We start from the raw sequence: 13304 nt of genomic DNA, 5'->3' as shown, positions 1-13304 counted from the left end.
AAAATACTACGGAGGGAAAAAGACTGTATAAAATAAAGCATTTATTTTTTTAAAAATGGTATTTTATAATGCAACCAAGACTTGTCACTTTGATTTTTGATAGCCAAGAATGACTTTACTATTTCAACAAAAAAAATGTAGCACTTAGCTAACAAAAAGACATTTGATTGCAAAATAATGTATATACTACTAAGAGTAGACATACTGATTATTCATGAAGCTTACTTTTAAAAGCTGTTCAAAGGAAATTAAGGCATGTTTCAATTGTTCTTACTGTTTAAAGGTAAAATTAAGTATATAAATAACTTCACGCTAGTTTCCTATAGGGTGGAGGGTAGAAGTGGAGTCACTAAAAATAACAGCTAAAATTTAAGTTAAGATACAAAACGAGGCAAAGATTAGCTATGAAAGTAAAAAAATAAAAAGCTAGTCAACATAAAAATTATAATTGTGATAAGGGGTTTTTCTGCTTTAATCTTATATTCATTCATTCAATAAATACTTGCAATCTATCTATTAAGTTTCATCAAGGCAGGAGCCAAAATGTACAGTACATATCATCAGTATATATGTAAACTGAGTACCTAGATTTTCTATAATAAATATTTTTTGAATGAATGAGAAGGTACAGAGATATAAATAAGCCTCTACCATGAATTAAAGGGGACTACTATGCATTTTGATCTCTAAGCAAATAGAATCCTACATCATGTTAGAAAAATAAATATAAAAAAGGTGCCACCAGAATAAAAGTATTTCAAAGTACAGGACAAAAGAAATTGAAAATACGTAAGAGATAAATGAAAAAATATAGTGGGTCTCAATATTTCTAAATGATGGGGCAAACAGGTAACACAAAAGACACAAGAAATAAAGGAAATGTATGACTCAATAGAAAGGCACTGTAACAAAGAATCAGAGAAAGTAGATTCTATTCTCACTTACAAATGACTACCTCTATTCTATTTTCATCCACCTGCAGATAAATAAATCGAGTTAACAAATATGTACTGAACTTCTTCTACTATTTAAAAAGAACTAAGCTAAGTCTGGGAAAAGACATAAAAATAAATAAAAGTCCCTCTTCTCCCAAGGATTAGAATTTAATGAGCCAGTAGACACAGTAGTACTCAGGCTAAAGATCTGTCATTAGAATGAGCTATAAATTAACAACATTGTTATAAAATAGTAAGAAATTCCAAGAACTAGAAGAGGCTATACAAGTCCCTCCCACCCCACCATTCAGTGTTCTTTATATGCTGCCATTAGCATAAGTGCTGCCAAATTCTATGGAGCAATTCTGGGCTTATATCATAATTGAACCATTATTAAATAAAATCAAAATGAAACCTTATCATACAGCAGTAATTTTTTTAAGGAAAAAAATCCCTCTATCTAGAGTAAAAAATAGTGTTTCATTGAACACAGAATGACACTTCATGCCTTGTGGCCTTTGTCTATGTTGCTCCTCCTTTCCACAACTGTCCTTCACTAAACTAGCTTGAAACATTCTAATTTGCCCTCCAAAACCCAATTCAAACGTCACCATCAGAAAGAAAGTCTTCCATGATGATGCCCAACTACTCATGGGTAGATTAAGTTAATACCTTCCTGTGCTATGCTCTGAATGTAAATAAAACTGTGAATTTGCCTTTTTTTTTTTTTTTTAATAGACACGGGGTTTTGCTCTGTTGACTAGGCTGGAGTGTAGGGGTGTGAGCATAGTTCACTGGACCCTCAAACTCCTGGACTCAAGCGATCCTCCTGAATTGGCCTCTAAAAGTGCATGTGCTGAGATTACAGGCATGAGCCACCATGCCCAGTGAGTTTGCATTTCTATCTATCCTACCAGATTAAGAGCTCCTTGAAGATAGAGGTTGTATTTTAGTTATCTCTACATCCTCAGCACCTACTGGCTGGTATACAGTAGGCAAGCCATAAATTTATGTTGCACTGAAGTGAAAAGCAGTTACAGGGATAAGGAGGTAAGTTAAGGGAGTAATGGTTTACATTAAAGACAGTCTTCCATTAAAGATTCCATTAAATCCCATGTCAAATGCATTAAAATAATTCGTATACAATATGATGCAAAAAGCCAGGTAAATCTGTATGAAATTATTTCTATAGTTGCCCACTATGAAGACATAGTAGGCTAGACTTAACCAATTAGAATGATGAAAATAGTATAAGTAAATTACACTGGTGACATGGACATTACTGTGCATCTAGAAAGAAATAAACAATATAATTACTAATTATGCTATTTCATTAAAAGACTGTGGCTTTATTAAGTAGTCACTAGGAACTGGCAAATCAACTATGTTGGCAATTCTGAGAGTCTGGTATAAAATAGTGTAAGGAAGGACACATCTGATGGGCCAAGGCCACTACAGTAACCTAATTTAAGTCAAGCTTTTACAAATGCATATTTCCAAAAGAAAGAAAACTATGCAAACAGATGAGACAGAAAATTAAGAAAATGCCAATGTTAGAATCAAAAGAAAACATTTTAAAATCTAAGAAATAACAGTGGGCAAACTCTAGCCTGGTATACAGTATATCTTCATTAAATTTCATTTGCAGTATACCAGTAAGTATCAAACCAAAAGTTTTACATTGGCTGATACAGGCAACAAGCATCATTTTTTAAATTTATATCTGCCTTTAAGAAGTTAACATTTAATATGTAATTCTGTATTATTGGTTATTTTGCTGTTATTAGCAATTTTAACCTTTTCCTGGCACTAAATTAGCTATTTAAATTTTAAGAATAATGATCCAAACACCCCCACAGATTGGAAAGCCACGACCAAGTAATCTTTTAAACACTACATTTAAATTCATGCTTCCCACTTGACCACAATACAATGCTACGTTTATAAAAAGATCAAGTGCCAAGTCTTGAACAAGATCTTGACTGTATCAAAGCCAAGATTCTGCAAATGTAAGGAATTTGGACAAAGAGGAAAAAGGAGACAGGATGGCAGAAAAATATAAAAGAACACATTTGAAACAAATGCAAATAAACTAAAATACAGCTCTAGTGTAAGTTGCCTCACCTGAAAGAATAATCTTCAAGTCAGCAATCTGCTCAACATCCCCAAGCTGATTAAAAGTCATGCTAAACATGCACTCAAAATAGCACTGCTTAATTGTTGAGAAGGGTCAAGAAAACTAACACTCATAATATTTCCCCCTAAAAACCCAACAATTTAATATGGTCCTGATAATGACATCACTACTCATTACTAACTGCACACAGTATCCAAACTGTAAAAGTTTGCTTATAGGAATGTAGTAAAAGTAGAATATATCAGAGACCACAAATTATTCTATAAAGTAGAGATAAGCTATAAATTGATGTATTCATATCAACTGTCCCGGTTTAAAGAAAAATATATATAAATGATTCATAAAATAGAATGAATTGTGTAAAAACTAAACCGAAGTTGAAGGAAAAGATAATGACTGGGGATTTAAGTGGTTTATTTTGTTTTTAAAATCAGAAAAAGTCTTAAATTTTAAATGTTTTAAAATCTGCTCAAATGTTTTAACCTCATATAAAAATGTAAGGAATCACATGATTTAAAACCTCTTCACCCTTTCCTAACAATTTTCTAATGATCAGTTAAAATAGCAACATTCACACTAAAACACCAATTAAATATCACTTTTCTCAATATGATAACCAGACAAGCTGAAGCAATGCTGACAGCCAAAACAAGCAAAAGCTTTGCAACATGCACCGAGGTCAATGACACTTACCTGCCACTCTTAGACCATATTACAATAGGTCATGCAACATAAAACAAACAGAAGGCAAATTACTTAAAGGTCTGTGAACCCATTATTTTTCTTTTTATTCAGAGTTAGAAAAAATGAATTCCTGAAATAAATACATTAAATTTTTTAACTTTTCAAATTATCTGCAAAGATTAAATAATTTAGGTTCACACTTACCTTTTAATATTATGCCCAAATTACTGAGCTCTGAATGGCCTTCATGAACAGATTTGTATTTAAAATATTTAAATATGCACCTAGAGTAATTGAAACCTAGTAGATTTTTCTTGACTACAATAAAATTTTTCCCTAAATATTGCTTCTATTAATAAATCTTGAAGTAGTATTTGTCCTTTCCACCAAAATTTTTTTATAAAAATGTTTTCATTAGAGAATATCTTAAATTATACAATAAATCTCAACTAAGAGATATGAAATCTCTTATAAAAGCTCAAATAAAGACATTTTATCATCACAATTTAATCTATAAAATATGACTTCCAGTTCTAGAAGGCGCCAGAAATTTTCCTCAATTCATAGCTCAGTCATGCAAAGCAGTTAAAAAGATGGCGAAGTGGAAACATTCATTTAGTGCAAGACAAACGCAGTCTACTGCAGGCAAAGAGAAATAGATATAAAATCATCTTCTCACTTTCAAAATCAAGGAAAAAATTTGGCCCCTGCTCAAGGTCTGTGCATGTCAAAACTTTAAGAAGATTCCCCATGTTAAGGTACCTGTCAAGACAAGAATGAGAAAAGAGAAAATATCCCTTTATAAAAAAGAACATCTGAAATTGACTTAAAAAAAAAAAAAGTAACAGGGAAAATGTTCATTAGGCCATGAATTCATCCTTCAGGTTACCCAGACTGTGCTCTGGAAAACAGCAAACCGGGTTCTCAAGGTGTTGATATGTAGGACCTAGAGGTGAAATGTGGTTTTCCTGTACACAATGGCACAACTGTTGCTCTAATTCTTCTTAAAATTCTCCCAAGACAAGTTTCATTAATGGCCTTATAATGAAAAATTCTTTAAGTATTCCAATAGTGCTAGTATTCTGAAAAAGAAATTTCTGATCAAGAATTATTCAAGTGTAATCTTGTTAGTATAGCACTGAAACAACAATTTATTTCAAAGCCAAATATTAAGATGTTTGGCCATAGCTCACCTTTTCATCTCATCTTAAAACAGCGTAATATAAAACTTACTTCCTGCGTGCTGTTCAATATAGCATATATTTCTAACGAAATTTGGATTATTATTAATTTGTAGAGGTTAAAGTATTGATTCCAGATATGCAGCACAATTCTTATTTTTAATAAAATTATTATAGGATTATAAGCAAATGGCTTGTTTGACATAGTCACTAAAGCATACTATTAGAATGTTCATCATAAGGCTACTTGCTTCATGGACTAATGAAAGGACAGCACTGGCTACAGACTCAACATGATTTTAGCAAATGAAAAACTAAAGAATTATACATATGATGGTGATGTTTGCCTACGATTAAGAAAAAAAATCATGCAAACTTTGTTCAATCCCATAATTAACAAATATTCTGACTGGCCTTCACTGTGGTGTGAATATAATTAATCTTTCACCTTTACCATTATGCACCAGCTGTGAAGGGCTAAAGAGACTTACTTTCAAAGTCCAAGAAAAAATGTGCTGCATTGTGGTCTATGTCCCTGGTTAGCACCTTAATGAGATTACCCATGCCAGCAAACCTAAAAATAAAAATGGCAACATCATTTAGTTCCAGTAAAAAATTTTAAGCAGAGGCCTGGATTCGGCAAAGGCTGGCTTGCTCATAATTACCAACAGGTGCAGGTTTATGTGCTTTTGGCACTGAAAATTTGGAACTTTAAATAAAAGCACATTTGGCTCTGAATTTAGCCCCTGTCCCTCTTTCCCACATATCAAAAAAGTTACATAAAGCAAGATGGGAAGAAAAGATTAGATTTTTACATATAACTTGCAATATTTACATTTGATTACTATCTAAGTGTTATGCCTTTAAAATTTTTGAGGTATATATTCTCAACTTAAATTACTACCAAAACTAGATTTCTCAAGTAAATATAGAGACCACTGCTTTTAGATGAATAGGGATATTTTTCCTTCTTCCAGAATCAAATCCTATTGGGAATACAAAGAAGATAGTATTCAAACCACATTTAACCATTAAAGACTGAAGAAAGTTATCAATTAAACCCATTTAAAAAGTTCACCACACATAAACCAATATTTCTTACATATTCTATCTCCTAAGATTAATCAAAATTTTATTATTTAACTCTTAGACTGAATATTCAACTATACACAACTCTACAATGTATGTAACTTAAAAGTTAACATAGCAAACAAGCATATAGGGAGCCAGCACATTATCACAATCTAGTAAGTTTGCAGAGGAAAAAAAGTAAAAATAATGCACTGGCATAAATGTTGCCCAAGAATTTGCCATAACACAGTGAGCATGAAGGTGGGAGGTTGTGTCAGGAACATCCAGGAAACCAGGTTCAAACCTGGAAGCTGGACTAAGAACAGGGAAGGCAAACTATGGTATCACAGCTACCTACACCCTCCCTCCCTCCAATTCCAGTGCTTTTTCTCCAAAGACCCAGCTGCTGGCAAATGTAAATAAAACAAAACATAAAAGTAGCAGTACCTTTAATACAACTTGTCACTCCCATTACAAGAAGCATAAAAAAAAAATCTGTACTTCTGGTCACCTGTGCTGTTCTCCCTTCCTCCACCCACTCCCCAATAACGCCTGTGTCCCTAACTATAAGCTTCCCAAGAGGAAATAAATACATGTGTGCAACAGTTATTTATTTGCTTTGGAGGCCAAAGTCTGATGGACAGAACACACGTTTCTTACAAAATGTTAAAGCAATTGAATTTATTCACAAGTATGATAAATACTGAACAGTCCCTCTCCTTTAAAACAATATTCCCCCAATGAAAGAGGTAGGAATCGATGTTTTTTATATTAATATTTCTATCATACAGAATTTCAATGGTCTGATTTTGTACAACGTTTTACGTGAAAGGACTAGGTGAGATTAAGGCTGGGAGGGAAATACTTAATAGTTATCTTGTGTACTGTAAAAAGTTTAGTAATACAAAGCTTTTATATTTAAGGAAAGGATAAGCATTTTTCCTAAATCATCACATCCAAATAATTAACTCAAATTGGTTACTAAATTTATTCAATAGGTTTTTCAAGAAACCATTTGGAAATATTTCACAACTTTAATTTTTAAAGGCTTTCAAACATATATCGAGTATCTCTTTCCAAACATATATAAATTTGCTCACTAACAAGAACTGAGACTAAATATGAAAAAAAAAACCTAGTGGTTATCAAAACTACAACTATAGATAGAAAATATATCATGGCCGGGCGCGGTGGCTCAGGCCTGTAATCCTAGCACTCTGGGAGGCTGAGGCGGGTGGATCGCTCAAGGTCAGGAGTTCAAGACCAACCTGAGCAAGAGCGAGACCTCGTCTCTACTAAAAATAGAAAGAAATTATCTGGACAGCTAAAAATATATATAGAAAAAAATTAGCCGGGCATGGTGACACATGCCTGTAGTCCCAGCTATTCGGGAGGCTGAGGCAGGAGGATCGCTTGAGTCCAGGAGTTTGAGGTTGCTGTGAGCTAGGATGATGCCACGGCACTCACTCTAGCCCGGGCAACAGAGTGAAACTCTGTCTCAAAAAAAAAAAAAGAAAGAAAGAAAAAAAAAGAAAATATATCATGAGAAAGGACTGTATTTAACAGGAGAAAGGCAGCAAACCATTTGGTTTTAAGAGTTTAACCTATAGAATCAAACCAGAATTCCAACTGTAGCTTACTAGCTGTTTGACCATAAGGACGGTAGTTATTAATAACTTCTCAGAGACTCATTTCTGGGTTGGTACAACACAGACAATTATAGTAACCATCTTAAAGTGTTATTACAAGGGTTAAATGAGACTAAGCACTGACTCAGCACAGTGCCTGGCACACAGAAAGTATTAAATAAACGTTAGCTGTTGCTATAATATAACCCCCAAATCACAAAGTAACTTTTTAAAAATAGTAACGGTTCTATTTCTTTTAACACAAATCAGAGTCTTTATAAATAAATTTCAATGTTATAAATCAGAGTAAAGCCAATTTTTAGTCCATTTTTGTCAATAATATTGCTGAAGCGCTGTCCTATAGTTATTCTATGAACAGGAAACCATCATCAGGTACAGGATGGATAAAGAAGAGCTAGATTAGGTTTCCTTACTTCTTACCATGTGCACACAGTCTACCCTTCAGGGAAAATGTTAATGAGCCAAGTTGGTCTGCTCCATTTTCCTACAGCCCCTTTTGTAAAAAATTCTTCCACTTTTTAGTTCTTCTTTCTAGGCACCCCAGGCTAATGTGATCGTACACTGCTTTATACTTGGTCCTGACCTATTTGGTACCAAAGCTCTCAATGATTTAGAATTTCTTACCTCTTTATCACGTACACAGACACTTAGGTCGAAATGGCTCAGCTTATCTAGCATAGTGTTTCTCAATCTTGGTACTATTAACCTTTAGGGCTGGATAATTCTTTTGTTGTGGGGCTCTATCTCACATTTTAGGAAATTCCGCAGCAACCAAGTCTTCAAATCCACTAGATACCAGTAGCACCTCGCCCTCCCACCGCCCAATAAATTCTGACAACCAAAAATGTCTCCAGATATTGTCAAACATCTCCTACGGGCAAATTTCCTCCAGTTAAGTAACCACTGATCTGTAACTGTTGCTCAGTGCAGAAATTCCCTGCACCATATAGCACACAGGACAGATGCTAACTAGGCAACCCACATCATGCATGTCTCTTTGTACAAAAACACATGGAATTTTTCAAAGATCTGAAATAGTTCCATTATAACATTATCAGTTCTCCTGTATTTATAAGAATAAACAAAAAAATTAAAACCATACCCCTATCTTGCCATATTTTAACTCAGCCAAAAGCCAAACAAAAAAACAAAACAAAACAAAAAAAACCCCTTCTATCCCCTCACTGTGACTAATTTCAACAAATATGATATAGTGGTTAATTGTCAGCTCAGGTAGGTACCAGACTGCTTGGGTTCAAAACCCATCTCTGCCACTTCAAAGCCTTGCGACTTTAGTCGTTTCCTAACTTCACACCTGAGTTTTCTTAGCTGTCAAAAGTGTATAATAAAAATATCCAGTGCAGAGAGTTCCTAACATCATTGCATGGGTTAATACAAGCACAACATTTAGTTCTATGCCTGGCAGCTTACTTGCTGCTATGACTGTTGCAGCTGTTAGAGCAACCTGACTAAACTACATAATCTGTTCCCAGTAGCAGAACCTGTGGAATGTGAGGCATGGGAATACATGGCAGCCATACTTCCTGCCACAGAGGACACCAGGCTGTCACAAGAGAATGAAGCCAACATGCAGTGGGGAGTTCCAGAAAGTATCTTGGAGTCATTAATTTCCATTTATTCACAAGTTCCAGCTGCCATTTCCTTCAGTTCAGTTGTTTGCTTTTCCTCTACTTTTAAGACACCCTAGTTTCTTTTAAAAAATATTCTTATTAGCTATTTAGTTGAGTTGGATTTCTGCTACTTGCATCTAAAAGAATCTAATAAGGTTTCTAAGTTTCAGATGAATAAATAAATTTGATAAGAAAGATACCAAAAGGTATAAGATTTTTAAACAAATTATATAAAACTTGACCTCAAATACTACTGGTATATTTTGGAGGCACTGCTTTCAAGTAAGGAATTAATATTATCATTTACAATAATAATAAACTGTAAGTCTTACTATCTGAATTTAGGATGAAAAAGCTAAAGAATTCTCTTTTATTTTTTATTGTAATCCTTGGATTTAAATTAAATACTAAAAATATTTACTAAATAGTCTAAAAAGAAATTTAATATAAATTTAATACACAGAACCCAGACAGAGTTTACTTCAAGAGTTTGTAATATTGCTGGTGCAATTTTGTGACTATGAGTCCTTATGCTAAACATTTGTTTCAATGTTGACAACTTATCTAGAAAGGAATACATCCTTCCTGGCCGGCAGTCTGTGGAATATATTTTTAAGCAAACAAAAGGCATAAATACATTAGACCATTTCCCCATAAAACATTTGAAGTTTTCTTATAGAATAACAAGCCAACAGAAACAGAACTGCATGCTACAGTTACCATACTATTTCCTCTACCTTTCTAGGCACTTCCTTCAAGACACTATTATTTCATTTACTCTTCTACGCTCAAAGGACTTTCTAATGCCGTCTCCTCTTGGCTGGCTTCTTTTCATCCTTCAGCTCTCATCTCAAATGGTACGTCTTTAGAGAGGCTGTTCTCTGCCAACCTTCTCAAAAGGAGTTGCACTGGCTGCCCCATCATCTTCTACTTCTTCATGCAACTTATTCCTTCAGCACACTTAACACAATCTGAATGACTGTGTTTGTTTGGTGTCAGTTTTCCTCACATCCAGCTGATAAACTCATTAATAATAAATATTTGTGAGTGGGGAGTGAGAAGGAGGAGAAATATTTGTGGGTGGGGAGTGAGAAGGAGGAGGAAGGAAGGAAAGCTCACAAACACATTGGCGACCATCATTTTAAAGCAGGGTTTCTCAGACTGGGCACTACTAATGTTTGAGCCCAGCAATTACATGCTTTGGGGGCTGTCCTGTGTCTTGTAGGATATTTAGCTGCATCTGGGACCTTTACCCACTAGATACCTCCTATTGCCCCTTCCTCCAGTTGTGCAAACCAACAATGTCTCCAGACATTGCCAAATGTACCCTAGAAGGCAAAAAAGTGCCTGGTTGGGAGCTGCTGCTTTCAACATACGACCACAACCATGAAGTGGACACTCAGTTTTGCCTGGCAAGCCTACTACATATCCTTAGTCAATCTACTCTCCCACTTTCCCACGTGACCATTCACACGTTTTTTTAAAAATCTCCTCAAACTCCAACAACCCTTCCTCCATCTTCACTTGCAAGAAATGACCTCACTACATTTTTCACACACAAAACATGGAAACATCTACTACCTTTTCCACACGCTTTCTTCATCAGTAAAATCACACTGCAACTTCTGCACCTGTTCCTGAGGGACAACCTCTCCTCTGGGGCCCTGATTCTCCTACGCACCTTTGTCTGCTCAAGGACTTCACTCCCCTCTATTATGATGCCATCTTTTCTGTGTTCTTTATTAGTGACACTTGTCAAATGAGCTATCTAGCTATTTCTTTCCACTTTTCCCATTCTCATTATTTCAACTCATTCTAATCCGGCTTTTACACTCACGAGTACAATGAAGCTGTCCCTGTCAAGGTCACCAAAACTTGCATCTGGCTAAATCTAAAAGGGTAATTCTCACACTTCAACTTAACAGGACTCAGCAGCTTTTGATCCAGTTTATCACTCACTCCTTCCTGAAACACTTTCTTCATTTGACATTTTGGAAAATACATTCTCATAAGTTTCCTTCCTACCTAATGTTTTTTTGTTTTTCAGTACCCTTCCCTCTGGCATACATGCATGCATTTAATTCTCCCACCTTAAGACACAACAAAAATGTATCTTACTTCTATTTCACTCACCAGCTCCCAATCAATTCCCTTGATTCTCTTTGCAGCAAAATTACTTAAAAAGAGTCATCAACACTCAGCCTCTTTTATTCCTCTCCCTGTTAAACCCATTCCAACCTGGCTTTTGCCCCCATCCCAAATCACCAAAATTGCTCTGGGAAGGCTACCAAGTGACCTCCCTGCTGCTAATCCCAGTGTCAATACTCAAGCCCTCAAACCTTACTTCACCTGATAGGAGCATCAGAGGGAACTGACACTCCCCCGTCCTTGTCCACACACTTTTCTCATTAGCTTCAAGGGTAGCACATCTCACTTCCTCTATCACCAAACTACTGTGGTCCTTGCCACCCTCACTTCTTGCCAGAGTTACTTCAAGAGCCTCCTAACTGGTCTCCTTGCTTCTACCCTGGCCTCCTCTTACAATATCTTTTCATAAGAAGTAAAGCAATCTTTTAAAAATATATCAGACTACCTCCTTTCTCTGCACAAAACCATGCAATGACTTACCACACACTCAGAATAAAAATCCAAATCCTTTATCAAGTCTTACAAAACTCTACATTATCTGTCCCTAGTGCACTCTGGCCTCCCCTCCCCTCCCTCTCCACTGCACTCACATCCGTCTATCCACAACAGCCTGCTTGCAGTTTCTCTAATGCAGCAAGATTTCCTTCTCCTTCGAAGCTTTGTATCTGCTTTTCCCTGTCCTGGAATGCTCTTTCCACAGACCTTCAAATTCAAATGCCAAGCTATTGCATGTCCCTCAGAGAGTGCTTCTTTAAATAATAAGCCATCTATAATCCCCACCCCATGCTCCCTTTTTATCCCCTTCTCAAATTGATGTTCACCACCACCTAACACACTTCCTTGTATTATCTATCTACTCTGTCTTCCACTGAATAGTGAACTCTGAGAAGGCAGGAGCTTTGCTCCTGTAAACTACTCTATATTCACAGCACCTAGAACAATGTAGGGCATGCTGATGGTAGTCCTAAGTATTTGTTGAATAAACTCATGATTAAAAATATACAGATTAGCGTGAAAATAGGGTTAAAAAATACAGAGAAAACAAAAATTTGTCTTTAAAGTTATAGGAGAGTTCCGGGGGGAGGGGGGGAGGTTCAAAATAAATACAATTGAAAACTCTCCTCAGCTGAAAACAAAAAAAATCTGAGAATTCAGAAAAAACTAACTTCTCAGCCAAATTAATCAAGTCTTCTCTCGTTCTTTCTTTGTAAAATCCATACATAATACATACACAATAGTTTTATGTTCAACTATAAAGAACTTTTGGTATGTTAAATATCAGGAAAATAGATTGGCAGATAATATGTATGCCTATCAAGAAAGTCTATAGTTTGCTAAGATAACTTATGAAGAACGTTACAGGCATACCTTGTTTTATTGCATTTAGCTTCACTCAGCTTCACAGATTTTGCTTTTTTTATATATATAAACAAACTGAAGGTTTGTGGCAACCCTGGGTCTAGCAAGTCTATTGGTACTATTTTTCCAACAGTGTGTAATCACTTCATGTCTGGGTCACATTTTGGTTAATCCTTGCAACATTTGAGAGCTTTTCATTATTATTATATCTGTGGTAGTGATCTGTGATCTTTCATGTTACTACTGTAATTGTTTTGGGACACCATGAACAGCACCCACAAAAGACAAAAGACTTGATAGATAAATGTGTGTGTGTTCCGACAGTTCCACTGACCACGCGTTCCCCCGTCTCTCTCCCTCTCCTCAGGCCTCCCTATTCTGAGAAACAATATTAAAATTAGGCCAACTAATAACCTTACAATGGCCTCTAAGGGTTCATGTGAAAGGAAGAGTCACAAGTCTTTCACTTTAAATCAAAAGCTAGAAACTATTAAAAGCTTAGTGAGGAG

The 13304-nt window shown here is 35.5% G+C and overlaps 1 protein-coding gene across 7 annotated transcripts in view; it reads right to left on the bottom strand.

Annotated features, from left to right (window-relative positions):
* Positions 1–13304, bottom strand: part of CYRIB (CYFIP related Rac1 interactor B) — a 150847-nt gene that overhangs the window by 28456 nt on the left and 109087 nt on the right. For 3 of the 7 annotated variants that reach the window (XM_045561463.1, XM_045561464.1, XM_045561461.1), the window contains one exon: positions 4436–4518. The exons of 3 other annotated variants lie outside the window; for them this stretch is intronic. In XM_045561463.1, the coding sequence (XP_045417419.1) occupies positions 4436–4508 (73 nt within the window). In that variant the 5' untranslated portion in view covers positions 4509–4518. Of the gene's footprint in view, positions 1–4435; positions 4519–5428; positions 5512–13304 lie in introns of all 7 variants that reach the window. One more of the 7 variants, XM_045561462.1, reaches the window with a different exon arrangement.

Source organism: Lemur catta, chromosome 9 (assembly GCF_020740605.2).
Source record: "Lemur catta isolate mLemCat1 chromosome 9, mLemCat1.pri, whole genome shotgun sequence".
In the NCBI taxonomy this organism is placed as follows: Eukaryota; Metazoa; Chordata; class Mammalia; order Primates; family Lemuridae; genus Lemur; species Lemur catta.
The sequence above is the reverse complement of the archived record's forward strand: the minus strand, read 5'-3'. Positions and strand labels throughout refer to the sequence as shown.